This window comes from Manacus candei, unplaced genomic scaffold, assembly GCF_025592945.1.
Source record: "Manacus candei isolate 608988 ecotype Guabito, Panama unplaced genomic scaffold, ASM2559294v1 h1tg000028l, whole genome shotgun sequence".
NCBI classification, from domain to species: Eukaryota; Metazoa; Chordata; class Aves; order Passeriformes; family Pipridae; genus Manacus; species Manacus candei.
Window position 1 is genome coordinate 15,783,445 of NW_026138076.1, and position 25,740 is coordinate 15,809,184.

The 25,740-nt window shown below is 38.7% G+C and overlaps 1 protein-coding gene across 3 annotated transcripts in view; it reads left to right on the forward strand.

Moving 5' to 3' along the window:
• ACSL1 (acyl-CoA synthetase long chain family member 1) overlaps nucleotides 1-25,618 on the forward strand; it is a 39,416-nt gene extending 13,798 nt beyond the window's left edge. For all 3 annotated transcript variants that reach the window (XM_051790432.1, XM_051790433.1, XM_051790434.1), the window contains exons 3-21: nucleotides 3,104-3,218; nucleotides 3,609-3,673; nucleotides 4,964-5,065; nucleotides 7,142-7,241; nucleotides 7,404-7,582; nucleotides 10,392-10,424; nucleotides 10,602-10,653; nucleotides 11,453-11,526; nucleotides 12,568-12,645; nucleotides 14,953-15,087; nucleotides 16,710-16,844; nucleotides 17,602-17,697; nucleotides 18,711-18,783; nucleotides 19,338-19,426; nucleotides 22,421-22,537; nucleotides 22,883-23,026; nucleotides 23,524-23,625; nucleotides 23,723-23,794; nucleotides 23,991-25,618. In XM_051790432.1, coding sequence (XP_051646392.1) covers nucleotides 3,104-3,218; nucleotides 3,609-3,673; nucleotides 4,964-5,065; nucleotides 7,142-7,241; nucleotides 7,404-7,582; nucleotides 10,392-10,424; nucleotides 10,602-10,653; nucleotides 11,453-11,526; nucleotides 12,568-12,645; nucleotides 14,953-15,087; nucleotides 16,710-16,844; nucleotides 17,602-17,697; nucleotides 18,711-18,783; nucleotides 19,338-19,426; nucleotides 22,421-22,537; nucleotides 22,883-23,026; nucleotides 23,524-23,625; nucleotides 23,723-23,794; nucleotides 23,991-24,131 — 1,902 coding nt within the window. In that variant the 3' untranslated portion in view covers nucleotides 24,132-25,618. The remainder of the gene's footprint in view (nucleotides 1-3,103; nucleotides 3,219-3,608; nucleotides 3,674-4,963; nucleotides 5,066-7,141; nucleotides 7,242-7,403; nucleotides 7,583-10,391; nucleotides 10,425-10,601; nucleotides 10,654-11,452; nucleotides 11,527-12,567; nucleotides 12,646-14,952; nucleotides 15,088-16,709; nucleotides 16,845-17,601; nucleotides 17,698-18,710; nucleotides 18,784-19,337; nucleotides 19,427-22,420; nucleotides 22,538-22,882; nucleotides 23,027-23,523; nucleotides 23,626-23,722; nucleotides 23,795-23,990) is intronic.
• Nucleotides 25,619-25,740: the final 122 nt, after the last annotated feature.

Below are 25,740 nucleotides of genomic sequence, written 5' to 3' on the forward strand. Positions count from 1 at the left end.
TCTTTGATAACTCTCATCCTCAAATTTGGTTAGTGACCCAGGCCCTGCAAAAACTGCTTTTGTGGTGCTGCATAATAGGGCTTGTAAACAAAACGGTACTAGCTCACATGAAGAGAAAGAAATACTTCCTGACTGTTGCTAAGGAATGGCTTAGGATATTGTATTTCACTTGATGCAGAATTTACAGCACCTCAAACATGGTACATGTGATATACTGCACTTGTTGATGTTACCTGTGGCCGTGGCAACAAACTACTTAGTGATCTTCCTCAGTTTAGCTCCAGAGGTGGTAAAACTGGGAAAATCTAGAAGCTGACCTTGGTTATCCAATACCTGAGAAATCAGTGCAAAAGTCTTCCTTTTCTTTCCAGGCTGAGCCATGTATTAGTGATCTGTTAATTTCCTCTAGAGTAGATGTTGGTCTGAGAGCAAGTGTACTCTTGAATTTCTAATGTTACAAATTTTTAGAGGTGAGCCGCTCATTAACTTGTTCTGGGTCATGTTCACATGTACGTTTGGGCTCACTGTCAAAGGAGTGGCAAGCACTGCATTACGCACAGTGTTTTGCTAGAACAAGTTAGACTTGTTTTAGTGTAAAAATATTTTTTTCCTCTCTCTGTGCCTTTAATGTGCTAGCTCATTTCTGTGGACATGGGCAATATGATATCTTCTGCAGATAAAACTGTTTATGTAGCTTATACATACAGATGATGTCTGGCCTTAGAGGATACTTCAAAAACAGGAGAAGAAACCAATGGCCATGAAGAAACCAATGGCCATGAAGAACCTATGACTGCATATGAGCAGATTTTTGATGTTGTGGATGATAGACAATCCAGACACAGATTGAGTTAGCCCAGGACTAGACTTTATGAAAGAGCCAGATATTGACCACAACCACTGATAGAGAGAAAAATCTTATGAAGTGTTTACTCAAGACCCTCTGTTTAACTAGCTGGGCTCTTGTCATGGTTTGAGATAGCCCCAAAATCCAGTTCCCTAGCTCCATCCCCCCTCCCACATCTCAACCTAATGTGAGATGGTTTTTTTCCAGACAAAACACACCAGACTCAAAGTGGGGGAAAGGGAAATATATTACAATGACTGTACAAATAAATACCATATCACATTATACACATGATCACAACTATCTCTACCATGACATACAGTATTTACAGTGGATCAGATCTCTTCTCCCCTCCAAATAAAAGTCCAGGAGGGAAAGAAGGACAGATCCCTTCCAGTCCTTAAGCAGCAGCATCTTCTGAGGCAGCAGTCTGTCTGTCTTCTCCACATGCAGCAGCTGATAGCTGGATTTCTACCAGCACTCACGAGGGAGGTATCCAAGCCTCTCTCTCGGCCCCATCGCCTCCAACCGAGGGGTCTTCCGTGGGCTTCGTAACCCCAGACAAGGTCGTATCACCACGTCATATCACGAAGACACAGGGGGGTCTTCGTGACGGTCTGGTATCTCCAGGAGACTCAGCTCCTTGCAGGGCCTCTGTGACCTGTCTCTCAGGCTGCCACCGTGGCAGCAGTGCAAGGTGGGGGAGAACCAAGGTCAACTCCCCCCGCATTCCTCTGGCCGTCCCGGTCTAGCTACGGGACGCTCTGAGCTTCTCAGCTCCTCTCTCACTCTGGTGCTGCATGTCTAAAACTCTTCTCCTAAATAGGAGTCCATGTCCCTCTTCTCCAAGAGGGGTCTCAAGGGAGTTTTAGGGGATCTGGTACAGTCTTACCCCCAGAACTCTGTCTCTCAGACTGCTGGCTCTCTTTCTCTTCGGCTCTCTTTCCAGGAGTCTTCTCTCTGCGGTGTTGCATGTTGTTTCTGCTGCTCCTTCAGTTCAGGTGTTATCTGCTCTGGCTCTCTGCCACCGTTTCTCTGGTCAGAGCCGGCTGCTGCTCTGCGCCCATGGAGAAAACATCTCCCGGCATAACTACAGGCACCTAGCCCAGCTTTATGCTGTTCCAGGTCCGTGCAGCCCCCCCCAGCCAGGGGCTGGGAGGGCCCAGAGGGCCCAAGGGGCTCAGAGCCCCTTCCTCGTGGCTCTACAACATGGCCACCTCTCCTCAACCACCAAAACTACAACCCATCTCTTCCGGTGAGCTTGTGATATGTTTACATTTCTGCAGGAGCGCCCATTGGACAGAACTCCAAAACTTCCAGGGGTTTCCACCCCTTGGGGTCTACCACTTTTCTAGCCTCTGGGGGAAAACAAGATTCAAACCACGACAGCTCTTTTGATAAGAACTTGCTTGTAGGTGTCTGTCATCATAACAGGGCTAATAACTGTGGCCCAATAGTAATTGCATAGCTGCAATTTGTGAAACTTGATTGCTATAAAATGAGATTATTTAATCAGTCACTCTAAAAAAGTGTTAAAACTGAACTGTTAAATTCTTGTATTGACTTCCAATTATAGCCTGTCTGAATGTTCACCTGCTGAAAAATTATGTTAATTCTCAAGGTAGTATATTGTCTTGATTGCATTTAAATAGATCAGGAGGAGACCCTTTTTGTAAGATGGAACTTAAATTGGATTAAAGGGTTCTATTTTTATCTGGAACAGAATATTTTACTTATGAGAACACTTGTTTAGGGTGTTGGTGACCACCCTTAAAATCATTTAGGTTTTGAAACCACAGATTCAAATGTGATTATGTTCTCTAATCTTAATTAGAAAAGGAGATGAGGATTGCAGTGTTAATGTTCTTTGTAGAGAACTCTGAGACTGGAGTGATTTTTTAGAAAGCTTGATGAAATTAATTATGCTATATACTGCACTAATAGAGTAAAACATTTCTTAAGAAAAACTGTCTGACAAAATGCCCTTTGACAGTCTTCAGTATTCTCCTATGTTCTGTCCTATCATAGGTAGCTGAGGAATAAGATTTTGCCTGACAGGCTTTTGGTAACACAGGGAGCAGCCTGATTCTTGAAACAATTTCCTGGGAAACCTTGCATATCTCTCAAGTTCTCTTAGGAAGAATATGCCAAGGCTTATAACAAAACTTAATGGATGAAGTATTTTTATTCCTTGAAGAAATTCCAGTTCATTTATAGCCAACAAATGTGTGTAACCTTTCTAATTGATTTTCTTAGGGCGGTGAACGTGCTCGAAGGTCCGCTCTTCTTAACAGTGATGAACTGCTGGTTTACTACTATGATGATGTGAGAACAGCTTATGATATTTTCCAGAGGGGTTTACAAGTATCAAGTAAGTTTAAAATTAAAGATAATATTTTCAGTATGTCAGGAACTAGGTATTTGAACTCTTTTGAAATGCAGTTGGGAATAGGGGATCTCTACCTAGCAATACAAAAAATGTTTTGGATGTGAGTTTTTTTTGAAGGCAAATTTAACTGACCTCTTGTGAAGAAGAGTTGTGTGAATAAAGTCTGTGCTGTGTTCTTAGCCTAAATGAACATCTGTGTCTCTGTCCTTTCCCAGCATCCCTCCCTACACCCCTGAAAAAAACCCATGTTTGTTATCTAAAGGTGTCTGCAGAGAATGTAGAGGCTTAACACAGAGAGCGGTGTCAGGACAGAGGAGTTGGGGTTAAATTTTGAGTAACTTTTGATTACTTTTTTTTTTTTTTTTTTTTTAGATAATGGTCCATGTCTAGGTTTTAGAAAACCAAACCAACCATATGAGTGGATCTCCTATAAAGAGGTAAGTGGTCTCTAACTTAGTGTTAGACCTGCTTTTGCTTGCTGAGACCGTTGATACAACATCCAGTAATGTGATATAACAAATATGAATTATTTATATAAATGTTTTCAAGTAGTAGCAGAATACTGCAGAAAGGTTCTAGTTCCTATTACAGTGGCTTAGAGGAACAAATTCAAATATGTGCAAGGGAGAGAAAAGAGCATCTCCTGCACTTGGTTTAGTACAGTTTTATTTCAGATTTTTTTGGATTATCTTGGCAGTCTTAAGCATTTCAATGCTGAATTGTTTAGATATTGGACACTGCCTCTGGAGGGCTGCAGCTTTGAAGTAGTGTTCAGAAGCTCAGACTGCTACCACTTTAGGTGCTTGCTTTCAAGAGGCTCACTTTGCATTAGAAGTCCTATCTACAGGTGTTGCTTGGGCTTCTTGACAACTTGTCTCCATAGTGCTGAATGATGGTTGTATAGAGTGTTAATAGACACACTTCTAACTAGCAGCATTCTGCTTCATGATCCCTGAAAATATCTGTATGTAAGTCTCCTTTAACAGCTGTGTGTTTTTAGGTTGTTCCAGTTTAATCAGTTTGTCTTCAAATTTGTGTAAACCTAACCTACTGCATACTGTTAAGGTCATTAAACACCTGTATGTAGCAGACCTCACTTTTTGCCAAGGTGACTTTGCTGGGAACTTAGGTACAACCTCTCTTCTATTAAAGCTTTTCTGTTTGAGTCACGTGACTTAGCATATGACTTGAATCCATGTTATGTGGAAAGAATTTAGAAAATTGCCTTCCCAAGCTTTGTTTATAGTACTAACTGGGTTTTGCCTCCTTGTTCTCCTGCTTTTTGAAGGGAGAAATGCTATCCCCAGAGACACTGAATGAAGCAGAAGGATGGCATATGTAGTGCTTGTGTTTGTCCAGAAATCAAATATTGGATCATTCCAGGGTCACTTCTTGCGTTTAACACGGACACAACAAAACACCCTTTTCTGTGTATGTGGCTTAACTTTTTAACACTTTCAAGTCCTGACTGGATTAAGTGTCTCTTCTGCTGCATATTGAGTGCAAGTGTAGTAACTGTAATCAGTGCAGTGTTTAGGTTGTCAGAGTCACAGAGGACATTCAAAATAGCCTAGAAAACTTCTGTCTCATTCATACCAATTTTTGGTGGTTTTTTGCAAGCCATAGTAAAATAATGTTGAGAGGATTTTGCAATTATAAGCTTGCTCTTATTTTTTTTGTCTTTTTTTTTTTGTTTGTTTGTTTGGTTTTTTGTTTTACCCCTCCAGGTTTCAGACAGAGCTGAGTGTGTGGGCTCTGCGTTACTCCACCGAGGCTTCAAACCATCTCACATTCAGTATATAGGAATCTTTTCACAAAACAGACCTGAGGTAATTTAATTGACAGTGTTTACATTTGTGGTCTAGCTGTTATTGAAATGGCCCACTCCTGTATCTCTTGGCAGTGTACCGAACTTCCCTACTGAGAGCCCCTTTGGTGTTGGGCTAAAGGCTAAAGGCTGTCATTGTAGACCTACAAGCCATAGGCATGGCATCTTCAGCTAATAACCAAAACTTGTAATTGGCACAGCTGTTAGCGTCTTATATTTTTGTGGGTTTTTGCTCCCAGAGCTAAATGCAGAAGGCTGGAGAGCAGGAAGAGAAACAGGGAATCCAGAAGAACTTAATTATCTTCTATTTCCTGGTTATAGAGGAGGCTTGTTTAATAGGAAGCAAATGTAGTACTTAATGAATGTAAACACTACTTGCTTTCTCTTAAAAAGTGACATTAGAGTGCAAGATAATTGAAAGTGGTTGGAAGTCACAAGGAGGTGTTTAAACCCTTCAAAACACAAAGAAACACTTAGTGATTAAATATTTGGACAAATAGAACATGGATAAAGGTGATAATTCTGTCTCTGCCAGAGGCTCTGGGCATAACGACTCTGGGAGGAACAACTGCTGATGAAGGGAAAAATTGAAAATTAATTTAGTAAAAAGGGGTAGAAAGACTGAAAGTGACATAATTAAAGAAGAAACCTTGAAACAACTACAGGGATAATCAGATTGATTAGCTAGCGACTATCCATTTTAATCTAGAAGTGGTTCTAGATTGCTGTTTCTAAAAATATTATGAAATATTTAGTAAGTATATATTCTCTAGACCTGTTTATTAAATCTGTTTAATGGGACCGAATTTCTCTAACCTATGTTTATGTGCTTAATAGCTTGAGTTAGTACTTGCTGTGTTAGCTAGTTCAATCTAAACCTGTATTAAGACAGGAGACTGGTTCTTCTGTTTTGTCAAAAGGATGCTGTCCCTCTTCATTAAACACTGACAGCTGGATGCCATTATCAAGGGCCATCTACAATGCTGACAGGGTTAGAAGCTCTGTCAGTGTCTTGGTCTCTTGCTCTCACTGAAATGCAAGCTGTGTGACAAGTAACTTTGGCTTCCTTCTTCCTCTCCCAGCCTACACCACAAGAAAACCCCTAAGTCTAGTCTTTTACAGATGAAAAAAAAATAATTTTCCCAGACTCCTAAGCCTTCAGTAGTTTGCCACTCAGATTTTCTTGCTGGAATTCTGATTCTAACAGCTACCATTTTATTTCTGTGATCAAAAAGGCTGGAATATACACAACTAGGAAGCTGTTAAATTACATGGTGTTAGAGACTCTACAGTTCAGTCTCCTGTGCATATAACATGATTAACTGGAAGTGAAAAAGGGAGACAAATGTTTGTGTTGTGCCCATTTGAACTGTTTCTCTATAGATCTTTGGGTGTAAAGTCTTTGACTGCTGGGTAACTGGATTTTCTGAAGAAGAGCACAGAAATGTGGTTTGCTCTTGGACCACAGAGACAAAATGTGCTTGAGTTGCATTGCTTTGAGTTGGGTCAGGAATGAGCTGAAAAGGCTTGTTTAAACCAGCAATTTTAAATCTGGGATTTTCCCTTCTGAAAAATACTGGATGGGTGTTGTGACATCCTGAACATAATCACTAATCCAGACAGGAGATTATGTGAAGGTTTTTTTCTGTGAAATGATTCATATTTGTCAGTTCAGGGAACAACTGTTGGGGAAAACCCCTGATAGGGAAAATTCCAGCATCTTAATTGCTTAAATATTCACTGAAAAAGAAAATAAATATAAATACAATAATAATATTACTTTCTCTTTGAGTTATTAAGAAAGTCATCTCTTCTGGAAGTAAGTTTTGTTTTGGATTGAGAAAACACAATAATTCTTTCCCATAGCTCCTTATTATTTGGGTTTTTTTCTTTCCTCCTTTCACAGATAAAAACCGAGTAGGTCTTCAAAGTAAATAAATTATACAAATTGACACTTATTTTATAGAAAGACTTGTCCAAATAAGCTCTGTCCTATTAACTTCCTTGTTAACGAATCTTTCATGGGAGTCTGTTACAATAAGCAAAACAGTGACTTGCGTTTCTCCTTTTTGTGTAGTGGGTCATCATTGAACAGGGATGCTATGCATTCTCCATGGTGGTGGTACCACTCTATGATACACTGGGAGCTGAAGCAATCACATACATTGTGAACAAAGGTAGGACATTTTCAGTAGTTCAGCAAGTCAATATATGATGACAGAGCTGACTGAGGGCAGAATTATAGCCTTCAGCGGAAGAGTCTTCTATTATGATGTACTGAAGTCTGTATGAATCTAGTCTAAACTCGTCACATTGATAATGTAGTTCTCTTCCATCAGCTGACTTGTCATTGGTTTTCTGTGACAAACCTGACAAGGCCAAACTTCTGCTAACCAGTGTGGAAAAGGGAGACACTCCAATACTCAACACCATTGTTATCATGGAGTCTTTTGGTGCGGATCTCGTGGAACGTGGCAAAAAGTGTGGCGTGGAAATCTTCAGCATGAGAGAAATAGAGGTAAGATGCTTAACCTCATTTACTGCTTTCATCCCATTGTAATGGATTAGTTTCAAAATACTTAGCTGTCTCTTGGATTGACATTTACACAAAAATATAAAAAATAATAGAAAGAAAACAACTTGGTAATAGTACTTCTCGGTGCTTGAAGTATAAAAGTGGATCTGCCAAGATGATGGAATGAAAGCTGATTAACGTGGTCCAGACTCAACATTAGATCTGAGTGTTAAGGCTTGCCCATGTGAAGCACAACATGATAATTATATACCATGACTAATACTTCAGAAATAGTTACTTTAAAAAGAGCTTGTGTAGGTTTTAGTCTTGCGAAAAACTGCATTTTCCCCTGTACGCTGAATCTACAAGATATTTCCTGGGGGAGAAGGAAAATGTCAGTAAACTCTTTACAGAATGAGGTTATGATGTAGGGGAATGAGATTTCCAGGTTTTGGAAGTAGAAACCATTTTGCTTAACCACGTAATGTCCAAGTCTTACTTTTGCTTGTAGTTATTTTGACTGCATAGATCTTATGCAAATGTATTTCATAACTTCACTTGTTATTTGGAGAATGCTCTCCCAGGATCAAATTGCATAAATTACATCTTTACTGTGAGATTATGAAACTGAATTTAGTCTGGTTTCAGCTGGAGTTCTGGTAAAGGCTTGGCTCACCAGGCCTTGAATATCTCCAGGTAAGTGTGCTTGTTCTGTGCAGGTGTCAGTAACTCCTGTGAAATGCCTCATTTCACTGAACTAGTTTTTGTAGCAGTTAAGACAGCTATGTTAACAGGGCCACCTTCTGGTAAAGATACAAAAACGTCTGCTTGCTAAAAGCTGATTGACTGTATTGTAGCTAAGGAGCCTCAGCAAGGCAGCCAGGCTGAAACGGGGCTAAAAACATCATGCAGAGTAAGTGATGTAGACCTCACTGGCCAAAGGTTTGGGTTGGAAAAGGGTTGACCCACTGTAAGTTGTTACACTGAAATCAGCATCTTTCTGTGAGTTTAGCTGCAGCTTTTGACAGAGGAAGATGCTTTCCACTGGATCTTTCAGCTACATAAAACCAAAATTGACAGTGAATGTTGTTTTCACATTAGAAGTTAATATGCTTAATTAGTGACTTTCAATAGTACTTTGTAGCTCTTACTGCATTAATCCAAAACATCACGTTGTAAGTAACAGGTGCTCCAAGAGCCTTTTGTTTAAATATTTGAAGATAAGTTAGAGGCAAACTTCAATATTTCTAACAGTGCTTCACTGAACAGGAATAAGTTTTTATCACTTTTTTTTTAAGGGATAGAGACTTGCTTTCTCCAGGAAGGTAACAATGAACTGTTTAGGAGCTTAGGTTGCAATAGAATTACTGTTTCTAGCTTGAAGTACTTATTTTCTGGATTTCTGTCTTGAGCGTATTGCTCAGCTGTGTTTGGGTTATGTGACCACTTCCTCTATGTATCCCCCAGATACCATCAGCTTGGTTTTTGATGCCCAGTATCTGTATGTATTCTGTGGCTACTTATTGCTGAGTAGCTAGGAATAAATGGTTTTTTAGTAGGGAAAGATGGTGGAGTTCTGTTCTAAGAGACCAAAAGAAGTGTCTGGAAATCTTAGCTATATATTCAGTTAAATACCAGATCTTACTCAAAGCAGGTTGTAGGGAGGTACTGAGCTTACCCTGGTACTTGAAATGCAGATGATGTTTTGAGCAGACAACTGTGTTGTCATAATGGCAAGTCTTTGCATAATGCACCCTTTCAAAAAGACAAGCCTGCAGGTATGGGAATGTTAACTGTTTCCAGACATTCCTCGTCTTCAACCTCTTGGGCTGATCTGAGAGGTACATCATACTAAAGGAATTCTAGGGCTAGTAAAGGAATGCATGGAGCTGTTGTTGTGTACTTGGAATGTAAAGGCAATGGTGAAGTTGATGTCTGTCCTCAAAGGGTGCTTTCAAAGCTATACTTAACAAAAGGTCCACTTTAACTTGCATAAGTCCTCAAGCTACTATTGTCTTAAATAGGCGTAACAGTAATGTCTCGATTTGAAACTTTAAAGCTCATAGATACTGAAGGTCAGTTTGCAAATATTTCTTCTTAATTATTGTATCCTTTGATAAAAGGATCGTTTTGGTGTCCTTTCTCTTCTGCCTAAAGACTCCTGACATTAATGCTCAGGCCTAAGTAAGTAAGGAGGGAGATGGAAGAGGTTCTGCATGAGAGATTCCTGTACCTCCAGTCCTGTATAAAAGGAGTACAAACCACCAGTGACTCCTTCCATGGGGAAAGTGTCTTCCTTCTCACAAGCAGTGATAGTGTGAGGTGCTTACTGAGATGGATATTGCTTCATCTATTCAACAATTGTCAGTGGCACATCTTCTGCATGAAGTATAGGATTGATTTGTCTATCTTGTCGTAACACTGCTAAACCTTGAGCATCCCCTTGAGCACGACCTCTGGTATACTAGCTGGAAAAAACCTTGGTGAGTTTTAGATAAGTTATCCCTTTTGTATTTGTAGAACATAGTAGTTATTACATACGTTTTTAAAATGTCTTTTAAAGTCTTTGTTACTTTTATAGTGATCATAAGATGGTTTGGGTTGGAAGGAACCTTAAAAATTATATAGTTGCAACCCTCTGGTCACAGGCAGGGATGCCACCAATTAGGATCAGGTTGCTAAACAAGTTAAAATGCTGTAACAGACAGTCTAAATAGTGAAGTATTATGGTGCTTGTAATGTTTAATATATTTAAAGCAAGAAAGTTACATGTATATGTCTAAACTCTCTCCATTTTCTCTCCTTTCTGTAGGAGCTGGGAAGAGCACACAGGCAAAAACCTATGGTAAGTATGAAATTAGTTCAAGTGACAATCTGAAGCTGATGAGCATTCTTTAGATCAAACTAGCAAATCTCCCTATCTCCCATAGCTCAAAAGTAACACTAGTATCTTGATATTTTGTCCAGAAAAATATTTTTCCTTGTTATCTTAACCATACTAATACTTTCTTAACTCTCATAGCCTCCAAAACCAGAAGATCTAGCAGTCATCTGTTTCACCAGTGGAACGACAGGTACACCTCATTACATTCTGCAGAATTTATTGTCCTGTATGTGCAAAATTAATTCAGAAGCCCTCCTACTTTTTTTTTTCAAGGCTTTCCCCTACTGCTGCATCTTTTTGGCAAGTAGTCGCTGGGGAAGTGTTATGATAAGGCTCCCGCTATCTTTCTTTCCTCCTCCCCCCCCCATCAATATGGGATTGCAGTATTGAGGGTGGAGGTGTTACATTTTTGGTCTTGGAAGTAAGTTAAGTACTGAACCTGTATTTGCATAGTGATAAGGGCTATGCATCAGACTTCAGACGATATATCAATTCTTCCATAGTCTTTTTTGTACTGTATTAGCAAAATTGTTCCATACCTCTAAGCAGCCTTGCTGTAAGACCAAAAGAGAGGCTCTCAAGATGTCACCTGCTTGACATTTGTGAGTTAATACCCAACACTGGCACAGAGCAAAAGGAAGGAGTACAATGACAAGCTACGCTTTTAAATTTCCATGAGAACAGAAATTAGTCTGGGTTTGATTGCAGCATCTTCACAGAACAGTTGAATTTTGAATGAGAAGCTTATCCAAGAAACACAACAATTTCTTAAGGATTTACTCTCCTTAAAAAAATTTAGGCTTTCAGGACAAACTTACTACTTAACTGTTGCCAGCTGTCGTTGAAAGTGTTAGTAAGTTTTCAGCCTTTGTTTAGTTGATACATAAGAAATGTATTAATATCAAGGAATGCTATCAGATTAGTTTTACCACTGCTGAACTTAAAGGATCTAAATTTCACTGTTGAATCTTCACATCCTTCTTCCTTAGGAAACCCTAAAGGAGCTATGATCACTCATCAAAACATAGTCAGCAATGCTTCAGCTTTTGTGAAAACTACAGAGGTAAACTGCAAAGATTAACATTGTAGACTTGCATGAAGGGAAATAATCTCATCAGTAAAACAAACATTAAAATCTCATTAACTTAGGTTTTAAGGTTTCAGTAAGAGACAAGTGAAAATGTAACTCGACAGCTCTCTGTCCCCGCTAGTCAGAAGTCAACGTTTACTGGTTTCTTCTGTCACTGTCGAGAAACTGACAGGTTTACAATTTGTTCTGATCTAAGGAAAAGGTTAGAGATCCTGATGTTGGATGGACATTACATTGTGCCGTGGGCATATAATGTTTCTCATTAGTGCAAGCTCTGTTAGAAGGTGTGTGTGGAACCTTTTTCCCCTGAGGATGGGAGAAGCTATCATGTATTTTAAACCCTCAAAATATTTAAAGCCTTTGCATAAAGGAGCAAGGAGCATGACTTTGTATTTTTACAAATTTACAAGTGTTAATTTATAGCTTACAGTAGACAACTAAAGTTCATCTGTAGGCTAGTTAAGAAGATGGTTCTAACACATGCAGATGCAATTAAAAGTACACTTGTACTTTTTTTGCCAAGTACTATGCAAATAGAATTGTCTTTAAACTAAGCAACTGGTCTCACAATCGGCTCAAGTAAGGCACTCCTGATATCAACCTTAGTGTTAATTGTTCAAGCAAACTTACTGATCTAAGATGAAAGTGGTTTTTTTTAACCCCAAAGGCATACTCTTTTAACAGTTTTTGTTTCCCCTCCCTCCCAATATGTGTAGTGGAACTTTCTGTGGCTTCTATCAGAATTTATTCATAGGACTATGAATAGAAATAGTAAGTTATAATAATCTGGTCACTGTAATCAACTCTAAAAGACTATAATTTCTGCAGTGTGTCTTTACTCATGCTAGAAGTCATTGCTGCAGTCTTCCTGATGAAGGAAAGACAAAGCAGCTTCATTACAAACAAAACTAAAGCGAGGGCTGTGCTCTAGAGTTTAGATGTTAGATTTCACTGTTGTATTTCTTAGGCAAAATAGAGAATCAATGAGAATTAAACTTTTATTAATACTTTCAGAAAACATTTATGCCTTCCTCTGATGATGTTCTGATATCATTCCTGCCCCTGGCTCATATGTTTGAGAGGATTGTTGAGGTAAGCATCTGTTGTATTGAATTACTGACAAGCTTGCTTGTCTTACAGAATGCATGTCTCTTGGATCCAGGTGATACATGGTCTTGCTTCTTGACTCTTGCACATGTATATGAAAGCTTGAAATAAGGTTCAGGAAAACAGTGTCCCATATCCAGTGAGCACTCAACCATTGGTTTTCATGCTAGAATATAAGCATTAATCTTACAGTTAGGATTAATAAGAAACTGGTTTACTAGAACATGAGATAATCCCTTAGCACATGTACACTGCCTAGAAGTTCCTTCCAATATAATCAGTGCACTATTAAAAATCCATGCTATTCTTAAGTCTGCAAACTTGAAAAACTTGTTTTATAATGTGGCATCCTGTTTGCTTACACAAAACTAATTTTAAGTTGGTTAAACTTACCATTGCTTCCAAAAAATTTCTGTAAGGAGGAAGGAGGTTTGCTTCTGTGGAATTCTCTTCCAGGAAACAGAAGTGGCTTTTAATGCCCCTTAAGTGACGAACTTTGAAGTTCTCTTGGATCACTTGTTTTACTGTACAGAAAAATCTGGGGCTTAATTTTTGAGAATGAGAGGGCTCAGGTTGTTTTAATACTGGCAGTTTTGAGGACCTCTGAGACCATAGTTAAGTGCTATACATTACTGAAAGGATGCAATTCCCTCAAACTACTTATATACTGCAGAGGCGCAGGTATTTAATTACTGCACTTATTGAAGTTGAATTAACATATTTTCCTCAGGTGAGACTGCAAATACATATGTTCAGGGTTTATATAGGGAAATAAACAACATCTGTGCAAATGTGAAAAGTCACATGGAGCCAGAAATTGTCCTGTGATTTCTGTTAGGAATCCTAAACTTTCTGCGAAGGGTGTGTATGTATACATGCAAAAATGTATATGTGAGTGCATCATATGTTATGAAGATTGGAAATTAGAGCATAACTGAGGTGTACAGGCACTCCTAGGCTTTCAGCACTACTTCTTCTCCTGGTAACATTGGTAGCAGTCATCTTCAGTGTCTGTTTTACTCCCCTGTCTTGCACCAAAAGATACAAGCTCTGTGGGTAACAGCTCTGCTCTTGATTATGCAGTAGAAACAGGATGGGAACTTTTATTCTAAAGGATAAAATGAAAAGAAAGTGTTTGGATTGCAGAATTCCTCTGCTGTTTGAGGCCTGTACAAAGTAGGTGGTTACTTGTATGTTTATATGAGGACGTGAAGGAAGAACACTTTTGGTAGAAAGCAGAAAAGATTTGTTACTGTTTGGGGTAGATATGAACACAGGCTCTGTGAGAAGCAATCTTTAGAGTCACGTTGTAAAGTTGATGTTTGCTGTTTTTTGGCTTCATAAGGAAGTTAGAGGGTGAGTGAACTTGACATGACAAATATGTTTGCACCTAGTAAAGCCAGTTGCTGCTTAGTCCATCTGGACTGATACATTTGCTGCTTTTAGCAGATGGTGGCAAAACACAGGTGAAGGGGAAAAGTGACACTTTAGCATGTCTTATGCAGAAAATGAGAGAATGGATGGCAGGGAATGAGGGAGTAGGTGTTATGGAGGAAGTTGGAGAAATAAAAACAGGTAGGTATAAACCCGAGGAAAGAAGAGATGTTAAAAAGAATAAGTTAAAACAAAAAAAAATAGAAGAAAGGTGGGGTGGGGTGGGTGGTGAAGCTTCTAGGCTCTTAACGGAGAATATAGAACACAACAGGAATTAAGTCTGCCTTCCTTTGTGTAGGTCTGAAGTGATGTAGAAATAAGCAGTGGCTCTGCTAGAATCTTTTAAAGAACATCTTGATCACCTAACAAATCCTGTGACATGAGAAGGAAAACCGGAGTTCAAGAGAATGGGAATGAAGTAGCATAAGGCAGAAATCCCCACTGGACTAGTAAATAGCTTGTGCTGAGTTTAAATGCAGAATTTCTTAGTATATATCAGGGAACATGTGGAAGTTTAGTATTTTTAAATAAACTTATTTAAAATGGAGAAGTTCTGCTTTTCAGTCTTTTGGTACCTCTTGAGTCACTGACATTGCCTTATTTGGCCAACTGCCTTTTTTGCATAGGGGCTTTTGTGCTAAGCTTGAAAGTCTTTGGCTTGTGTACACTAGGCATGTGTTGCTACTTGGTCTTTCTAGTGCCATCTTATAGTCTGAGAATGCTGCAGAACTAGTCCAGAAGCTGAGAGGATTTAAGGTGGATTCTGCACAGTCCACACTGCATAGGATATGTCATACATATACAGCTAGAACACATTGTACTTCCTGTGTTTTCAGAGTGTTTACTTTTTTCTAACAGTGTGTGATTCTGTGCCATGGAGCTCGGATAGGATTCTTTCAAGGGGATATCAGACTACTTATGGATGACCTAAAAACACTGCAACCAACTGTATTTCCTGTAGTACCAAGACTGTTGAACAGAATGTTTGACAAGGTAAGTCCACAGGCATATGTCTAGACCTGTGCAGGGTTTTTAAGAGACTTCATGAAGTTTGTACTGCCAGGGTAGGAGTAACTGGCTGTATTCTGGAATATTAAATGGAGCATGCTAAGAATTTTGTGTTTCTCTTCCTAAAAGATTGCTGAAAGTGCAGGGAGTAGTACTGGTTGTATTACAACACTTTCAGGCAGCAAATACTAGTGTTCAGAAGTCTGACTAGTGAACTTGGTTCTCTCTGTCTTGATAAATGAGTTACTGTTTTGCTCTGAGCAAGTTATTTAAGTCTTGTCTACAACATGAAAATGAGGCTTGGCATCTGCATGCCACACTTTTAGCATCTGACTCATGGAGTGGAATTTGCAAAGCAAGGTCAGGTGTTTGCCTGTGTTTGCATGGACACATACAAGTTTCCTACACAGCAGCCAGTGTGTTCTAGCTGGGAGAACTGTAAACCAGCCAGTTGGGAGTGCTGGAGAGAGAAGGTGTGTCAGTAGCTCCACTCTCCTGTGTGTGCTGCTTGCCTGCTCAAGGTAATCTGAGATGGGAATTTGGAAGCAGATTCTTTCTTGAACTTCAGATTTTAAGTTGTCCTTTTGCATTTGGACAACTGACTCTTGGTAGAATACAGCCAGAGGATTTAAAGGATATTAAGTCCTGTGACTGCTAAAGAAATGGCAGAGCTGTCTATGCTGTCTTAGCTGGGACATTTCTCTGCTTATGAGACTAGAGGAACAGCAAGTAACACAAGGTTCTGTTTGGCCTCAGGACCAAAATTCATTGGAGGGGAGGAAATCCTGAGACCAGCCTTTAGTGCTTCAAATGCAGTGCCTCATACTGCACACACGTTCTGTACTGGAATTTGAGAAGCAGAGACAAAACTAAGGTCTTTCTTCTCATGATGTCCTCTTGGTTGTGAAGTCTGGTGCCCTTTCACACTGCTACAGCACTGTTTCACCCTCATCCAGCCTCGCAGTAACCTGGCATATGAAGTGAACAAGTTGGGGAACTTGAGTGGCGGGGGGGGCATAATGCTGAAGAGTGGCTGGGTCTTCCTGTTTCCAAATGAATATACTAATGTGTGGTTTGCTGTTGAGTCTGCTCTGTGGCTTCCTGAGAACAACTAGAAGGAGCCTTTGACAAGTGATATAAAGTGCAAGTTTGTGAATGCAAGACAGATCTCCATTTGTTGTCTCTGAAGTTACCTGCTTCTCCTCAGAACACCACGCGTTACTTTACATGTTGTGTAAGGGTGCTTTTCAGAAAGCGCCTCAGCACTGATTGATTATGCTCAATTTGAATTTTGATGATACTAGAATAGAAAAGTAAGCCATCCGTTTTCATTCATACATTTTAATGAAGAAATTATACATTGAAACAGCATCACACAGTTTGGATATCAAGAATTAGTTAAGTGCTTATTTCAACTCTTGAACTGAGGTAGAGGTTAAAATAAAAATACTCAAGTATTTCTTACTAGAATTAAGATGCCTACCAATAAAGGTTGTTTTCATTTCCTTGGTTTTCACTGTTGATAGTCTCTATGCATGCATCTGTAAGAAAAAGGGAATAGTAGGTAGTCTGCTAGGCTTCTAACAGTAGTTCATCTTTCTTAATAGATTTTTGGACAGGCAGATACTTCATTAAAGAGGTGGCTGCTGGATTTTGCTTCCAAGAGGAAAGAAGCAGAACTCAGAAGTGGTATAATTAGAAATAACAGTTTCTGGGATAAAGTCATCTTCCGCAAAATACAGGTATGCTTGAAAGCCTCTGAGTTGAAGTTTGCAGTTACTGAATTTCATATGAACGTTTAGAATCTGGTATGGCTTTCATCACTGACTAAAGACTACGTGGCTACTCAGAATAAAAATCAGAGCTGTCTTTATTTTCGACCTCATTTTTTCAATTCCCTTAGTTCTCATAGTATCAGCTAACTGTATTAAGGAAGTTACTCTAAAACAGTCTGGTGCTTCTTTCTTATCGCTGTGAAAGCAAACACTGTCCTCCTGAAGGAGGAATGCTAAATATGACACAGTGCCACCTGTAGCCCCTACTGTCTCCTCCCTGTTGGTTACTAGTACATTATGCCTACTGTTATATCTGACACTCACTTGCTATGGCCTTAACCTTGGTTGTACAACATACTCCTAGCTGCTTTTTACAGCATTCAGGATGTATGAGAAGCTGATAGAAGGCAGTTAAAAATAAAGCCATCGCTGTAAGGCCATGGCTTAAGCTCTTCAAACTTTTGGCAGAGACATTGGTGTCATTGCAGTGACACCACAACATAGTCTGTATTGATACTGTTTGTTTGAGATATCATGTCTTCCAGCCATTAATGAGAGTAAAAACACCGCAAGAAAGACAGCTTGCAATAGTAGTCTAAACTTTATTCTCTAACACTTGTGGGTGGCACTGTAGGTGAACAGTGGCTGAGGGTGGAATAGGAGGCAACTCTGGAAATATCTCTAAAATGCTTTTGGTGTCCACAGTATCTTGTGTCTGTTGTAGGCAAGTTTGGGAGGAAAAGTAAGGCTGATGGTTACAGGAGCAGCACCTGTATCTGCAAGTGTACTGACCTTCCTGAGATCAGCTCTTGGTTGTCAGGTGAGTTGCTTGGCCTTAATCCTAAAACATAAAGATTTTAATGCCTGATTCCAGCTTTGATGTTAGAGCATTTCCAGTAGTCTGATTATATGGATAACTCTCTGATATTCTTGGAGATTACACAAGTTCATACTCTTTTTCTTAGTTTCTCTCAGTCCTCTGAAATTTCTGCATTCATCCCAAAATCTTTTAAATGAAGTAACCAACTGACCTGTCTTAAAGGGAAGATTTTTTTTTTTTCAAGGGGGCTGCTGCAAGCAATAAATTACACATCTGGATTAAGTTTCTGGGGTTTGCCTTGCTTACAGAAGTATTTGCAGCTTTAGAGAATCTAATAATCCATGTGATGATATTGGTAGTGTTGTTTCTTTGAAGATGAGGTTGGGGTGAATCGGTTTGCACACATTGCATTTATCTTCAAAGCCTTTTCAGAGCATGTTTTGGAGGTGAAACCTGAGTAACAACGGCACAGAATGGAACAAATGTGTTGAAATAAATTTCAAGGATAGAAAACAAAAATACTGTAAAATATCAGGCTTCTGTAACTTCAAGTTTCTCAGTGGTGTGCTGGTGTAGCAATGCATTTTGCATAGAAAAGCCTGTCTTGTATATAATAATCACAGAGCTGTTATAGGGTGTAGGGATTCCATTCCTGGCTGTCTTGGACAAACCTGTCTTTAAATGATGTGAAGGAAGTCACTGCTAGTGCTATGGTTCTTTATTTCTTTTTCTTGCTTCCTCTGGTGCTTTCTGTTTTAATCTAAACAGGTGTCATAAGCTATGTGAAATTGAGGGAGATTTTGAGTAAATATTGGAACTGAAGGTGGAATATAAGCACTTAAAATTATGTATTGTGATAAAACTAACATTCTTTTTAGAAGATGCTAGGAATCTTGTTACACTCAAATTTAAACAACTAGAAAAAAGAAACAAAATATTAATTTCATTTTAATGAAGAAACTGTATGTTTAACTTAGATAATATTTTGATAATATTTTGATTCCACATTCTAGTTCTATGAAGGTTATGGACAGACTGAATGCACAGCTGGATGCTCCCTGTCATTGCCTGGTGACTGGACAGCAGGTATGATGTTTAATAGTCCACCTATCTGTTAAATTTCAGGGTGCTGAAATTTTCAGAGGTCCCTGATATTATTTAATCTTCAGTAACACCTATCATGAAGGAGAAGATTAGTTTTCTTCAAATGAAATAAAAAGTTTTGAAGGCATCCCTCGAAGTTTCTACTCCTAAATAGCTATGAATGTTCTGGAAAATGAATGTGCTGGAAATCTAAATGGCAGGTTTTGGTGTTGGAATGAAGAGTCTGCACTTCTGTAAGCTGTTACATCTCTACCTCCCTAACTGAAATAATATTGATAATTGAAACTATAATGAGGCTTCTGCTGCTTAAATATGTATGTAGAGTGAGGATCCTGATTATAAGAAAAAGCAGACCCAAGTCGATGGTTCAGCTTGTAACATTCTAGGGATATCTGAATATTTAATATTTCAGTGCCAGCAGTCTTAAGCTACCAGAAATCAGTTTTCCATCTTTCTTCAGTGTGAAACCAGCTTATTTTTTTAAGAATCTGGCTAAAAAGCAGTTCAGACTGTGGAGGTGTTACTCTATTTAATAGGTCATGTTGGAGCACCAATGCCATGCAGTCTCATCAAGCTTGTTGATGTACAAGAAATGAATTACTTGGCTTCCAAAGGAGAGGGTGAGGTAAGTAATTTCAGAAGGTCAGCATGAGCCTCTTGTGAAATCTTGGAAAATGTTTTTTTGCTACTGAAATAACAACCAAGTTTAGTAAAAGTGCTAAACATGGCCTGTTACCTAAAATCTAAGATGCCTGCGTGCAATACCAGTTAATGATTCACAGAAGTGAACCCAGAAATAGTATATTGGAGGGGAGAAGAAGCAGCTTACATAGTAATGTGTTACCCCACAGTATGTATGGTTGTGTGACCACCATACTGTCTTCCAGCTGTGTAGGATAGCAGAGAAGGTAGAAGTAGCTATCTCATACTGCATTTATACTTCAGCAGAACGCTAGCAGAGAACTTCCCTGCCACGCTACTGCCAAGTGCTGGAGAGCAGCTGATGTATGTAGCTGGTTACCTAGCATTTCATGTGTGAGATGAGGTAATTTAAAATGGCTGCAACACTTCTAAGAGAAGTGGAGATAAAATGCCATAAAGGCTGCTGATGATTTGTGATGAGTGCCTGCACATTTTTCTGCATATTTTTTATGTAGCCTGCACAAATTGAACATGTTTTACAAATTGCACTTTCAGGACTCAGCTTTGTATGTAATGCTATAGACTGTCGTTTAAAATATTTTTTCCAAGTAAAATAAATACAGATTGAACTTTGTGTATATACTTTGAACAGATGTCTATGTAGTAATTTACTTTCCCCAAGCCATGAAAGCAAATTAACTGTGGTGTCTTTCATATGCTTTTGAGAAGCTGTGAGGGCAGCTAGGGAGTGAGAAATTAATAAGTTAAAAAGTAGCTTGAAAAATTAAAAAAGTAGCTTGAGAAATTGACTGCTTTGTGGCTACAAACAATTTATAATCTTTGTTTTGGTTGTAGTTTGTATGCAACTAGAGTCAGAAATACTCAAAGATTTTATTGAGCTTGGTTAGTGAGAAACTGTTTGCAAGTGGAGAGCAATGTCAAAATTCTTTACTGTCTTGCATATCACCTCATATTTAGTCTTGATCAGCAATTTTTACTTCACTTTAGGCATACTTTTAAAGCCTGGTCTGCTAGAGGAATTGAGTATAAATTCTTATAATAAGAAACAGTTAAGTTGGGGGGTTTTTTGGGTTTTTTTTGTGTTTGTTTTTTTTTTTTGGTTGGTTGGTTGGTTTTTTTGTTGGTTTGGGGTTTTTTTGGTGTGTGTTGCTTTTGTTTTGTTTTTGTTTGTTTTTTGTTTTGTTTTGTTTTTTGGTTTTTGGGTTTTTTTAAATTCTTAAATATATTTTGCTTACACTTGCTGTAAAAGTTTGCTGCATTAGGAGTTACTTTGGACCAGAATAAAAATAGTAGCCCCTTAATATATTAGGTACTGTCTTAGGCCTGAAAGACAAACTTCCTCAGTGTGAACTATCCTGAATATAAAAAAGTGTTGCAACTTGTTTCACAAAACTTGAAGCCCATGGCTATGGAACTAGCTCTACTTATCCATTTGCCTAAAATAAGTCTTCCAGCTGAAAAGCCAACAGTAGGGAGGATTAAATACTCCTAGTCTTCCTTTCTGAGAGTAAGCTTTCTGTATTCTCTGCTCTGTCAACCTTGCTTTCACTTTTGTCAGTTATCCATGTTCAAGAAGGCTAAATTTGTGAATAGAGTTATATATGATCATATGAAAATGAGGTTTTAGTGCTAGTTAGCAGGATACAGATAAATGGTTTGCTGTCTCTACTGGGAAAAGCTGTCGCCTACTGCCTTCCTGGGGTAGTAGGAGCCATGAAAAATTAAACATTGCATTGGTCAGTCTTTGGAATTTACTGGGATATTGGTTTGGTTCCAAGTTTGGTACTGTCTCTACAAGGTCATCATAACCCTCACTAACACTCTGATCTCCCTCCTGTTGACATCTCATGTTCATTGTACTACACTTGACCAGCATGCTGTGGTAAGCACTGAAATACTTAGGATGAGTTTTTCAAGAATTGGTTGCTGAACTACATTAGTAATTTCTTCTAGTCTGAGAATCTATATTAGTGCCTGAAGACTTTTCAGCCAGTTCCTTGCCCATTTAACAATTGTACTAATCCCCTAGAATAATAGTTGGCCTAGTATTGGCCTTAATTGATATTTATTCTCCATTTGTGCTTAACTTAAAACTGCATTTTCTATCCCGTATCTTCTAGATTTTGTTCTAGAGTTCTGATACTATTGCCCAGACCAGACCCTTCTTACTGACTCCTATCATCGTGTGTGCCAAGTCACTCCCATGCTAGTGTGATGGTTTGAATCCTTTGTTGCTTCTGAGGACTTTTGAGTTTTTTGGACTCCTGATTCCTCAACAGTTGTGTGCAGTGGGCACTTTAAGTTTTGCTTCAATCTTGTTAATCTTGCCTATCTCTGTGTTCTCATTCTTAGGGAAGGTTTTCTATAGTCCTGCAGTTCCTTAAATAGTAAGAGTTGTATACTGTGTCCCCCCTCTCCCCACCAAAGAAAACTTACAACCTTGGGTGTTATATATGCGAAGAAAATACTTAAATCTGGGAGTGTCTCTGGATGCTTCAGGCTCTATTCCATGTTCCTGAATAATTGTTTTATTTTTATGTTCTCTTACTGACACATATTCTATTGTTTTAATTTAGTGTGTAAGGTGTTTAGCAAACAGTGCACAAAAAGCTGAAATGAATATGTTGCCAGGCTGAGGGATAGTATTTCTGGATCCAGCAGAATTTCTTCACATAAATAAAAACATATTTTTTCTGATGAATTGAGATTTTTCAAATAGCAGGTAGGAACACTGCTGCTAGAATGTAAGAGAACAGATGCTTCCCATGACTTCTTAGTATACTTCATAGTAATGGAAAATGTTAGGTCTCCAAAACCCGTAAGTAGAGATCTGCACAAACACATGAGCTTCATCTTGTCTTTTTAGTGGGGGTTTTTGAGAACCATCAGAGAAAGCATTTGTTGCAAATAGTGATTATTAACTTTGCTTCATACATTAACAAACTGCTATTTTCAGGTGTGTGTAAAAGGGCCAACTGTGTTCCGTGGCTATCTGAAAGATCCAGAAAAAACAGCAGAAGCTCTGGACAAAGATGGCTGGCTTCATACGGGAGACATTGGGAAGTGGCTGCCAGTAAGTTAACTTACATAACTTCTATAGCTATCAGCAGTAATTTAGAAATAAAATAGAAAACATTCGGTATTGAACAGAGTGAATTAGGTGAAAGATAAGTAATTTGAGGAGGAGGATAGTTACTGTTGTAGCTAAATCTGTATGCCTGGGGCTAAAAAAGTATTGGCAGTATCAGTCCTGAGGCTTTCCCTAGTTTAGATTAGATGGATGTGTAACCTGTTCCCTTCTACCACTAGTTTGACAGTATTCTGGCTCTAGCACAGTTTTACTGAGCATGCTTAAGCTGTATAGATTGGTTTTCCACTTGAAGTGCCTCTTCTGAGTGAAAGTTATTTCTGTCAACAGAATGGTACGTTGAAAATCATTGACCGGAAAAAACACATATTTAAACTAGCCCAGGGAGAGTACATAGCACCAGAGAAAATAGAGAATGTGTATCTGAGATGTGAAGCACTTGCACAGGTATTTGTTCATGGAGAGAGCTTGCAGGTAAGCATTTCTCAGGTAATTTAAAAAATTACTACAAAAGGAGATGGCAGAAAAGTTTTTCTTCCCCCCCCCCCCCAAGCTTTGGGACTGAAATCTTAAATTTTTATCTTAAATTTTTATCATTATACATTTTGGTTCTGAATGGATTTCAGCAGTTACATAGCATGTTTCTGTATTTAGTTTCAGACCAGGTAGGGGAGCTGAACTCATTTAATTGGGTATTAATGACTGTGTATAAATTTGCTCAGAGTATGCAGGGGGGGAAAAAAAATACAAAAAACCCAGGTTCTTTCAAGTGTAAATAGAAGTGTGGGTCTTTAAGAGTAATTCTCTCAAGTGCAAGCTTCTGAACTGCAGTCCCGTGTTCAGGTACCAGAAAGCTGCTGACTGTACAGCAGGATCAAGAAACTCACTCCAAAACCTGACTAGTAAGAAATGTGTAGTAACTAAAGAGTTGGTGTAAAGAAAAAAAAAACTTGATAAAAATTCCTTTTTAGGCCTTCTTAGTAGCTATTGTGGTACCTGATCCTGATTCTCTTCACAAATGGGCCAAGAAAAAGGGAATTGAAGGCTCCTATCAAGAGCTATGCAAAAACAAGGTGAGACATATCTAACTAAACAGTTGTTCTGCATAAACTTCTTCAAGTTGATGCTTATACAAGCATGAAGCTATACAACATATTCCTGTATCCACAGGATGTCAAAAAATACATTCTGGAAGACATGGTGAAAGTTGGGAAAGAATCTGGTTTGAAGTCATTTGAACAGGTAAGACACTTGTGAGAACCAAACACCTAATTCTTTAAACTTCTCAATACCAATATAATCTGATTCTCCAGAAACTGCTTTTTATTTGCATCTGGAAAACTTTTGAAGTGATGGGCTTTATGATATCTGGGCAAGTTTTTAAAAGCCTCTCCTATTTCAAGGAATGCAGCTTGGCTAGTAACTTCTTATTTTCCAGGTGAAAGACATTGTCCTGCACAGTGAAATGTTTTCTATTGAGAATGGCCTGTTGACACCAACACTGAAGGCGAAGAGACCAGAACTGCGAAAATACTTCCAGTCACAGATAGATGAACTCTATGCTAATGCCAAAATGTAACTGCAAATGGAATGAGGAAAATGGCACACATATGATGTCTACTGTTGGTCTTCATATCTGTATTTTGACTACAGCAAACATAGGGAAGGAAACTGTGCAATCATTAACTTGTACAAAAATGGGTACTTGCCATAGGAACATTGAAGAAATGGAACACTGCCTTACTGTCAAGTTGTGTTGCATACTGTTTTTATGGTGACCTACAATTTCCAAAAAGAGCCTTAACTATAAATGGTAACTCTAATGTAAGTTATTTAATATTTCCTTGGCCAAAAATGGGACTTGCCTTCACCAAGGAACTAAGGTTTTATTGCCAGCATGTTTGCTGTCTGCAGTGTGTTTTGCAGTTGTCAATTCCACAAAGGATTTGGCAGCTATGAAAATGCCTCTAAGTATCTTGCATCTTCAGAAAAATGACTTAGTCTGTTCAAAAAAACCCCACCACCCAACCACCAAAAAACCCCAAGCCCTTACAGTTGTATGGCTGGTATCACATCTTTCATTAGTCCTAATATTAACTGGGGCAAGGCATCTGAGTTGTATCTCCCTTCTATATCTGCATCCAGTTCTGAGATGTACTTTCATAAGGTAGAAGTCAGCACTCCACTCAAAGGAGACTGATGAATAGAAGTTCGTCAGAGTAAGTCTACAGATGTGGTTCTGCACAGGAAGTGTGGATGTGGTTAAATCAGCAAGTGTAGCCTCGCTACATGGTGCCAGCCCTGCAAATGAGCTGATCCTAACTCTGGCAAGAACACTAGAGACTTAAAAACCAAACCATTCAGAGGCTGGGCTATGCTAACAGTCAGGGTAAACACTGCACCTGTTCTAGCCACTTGTTTCTCTGTAATGACCTTGTATTTAAAATGCATTTTTAAAAAATGTGCCAGGTCCTCTAAGTGGAAGAGCTTCTGACATAACCTCTGTTTTCCATGCTTTATGTATGAGCCACTGAGTATTCTTCACTGAATAGCAAAATAGGTCAGGTAGAATGTTTTTTGCCTGATGCTTTGCAGCAATTGGAAGTATTTATATATGCCAACAGAACTGTGTGTTGGCCCAGGATAGGTATTTGTTCAGGGATAAAAACCTAATTCTCAGATAAATTGCAAAATAACTAGTTACCTTTTATTTGAGAAATCAGCAGAAATAAGCCTTATTACAGCATAAGTCTTTTGCTATCCTTAATAGAATTGGTTTTGCATTAGCATTCATTGCTGTTTTTTTGAAAACATGGATATATGTAAAATACAAGCACAACAAGGTTTGCACTAAGATTTGTGTGTGATTGTAATGCACTACTCTGTAGCATAATTTCATACATGTGTGCAATTAAGGTACACAAATCCAAGTCAACTGTTAGAGCAGTAGTTTGTTACATTGGAATTCAAATGTTTGCTTAGTGTTGGCTATTTCTATGTTTTATAAAACCAAAACAATTTTCAAAACCAATGAAGGAAACCAAAATAAATATTTCTGCATTTCAACTCCTTGACGTGTTTGTTTATCAAAGAAATGCTGCTGACTAACAAGCCCAGGTGTAATTTGGTAACTGACACGCTGTAAAACTCCACTGCTATAAACATACTAAATACAGTATAAAGGCTGG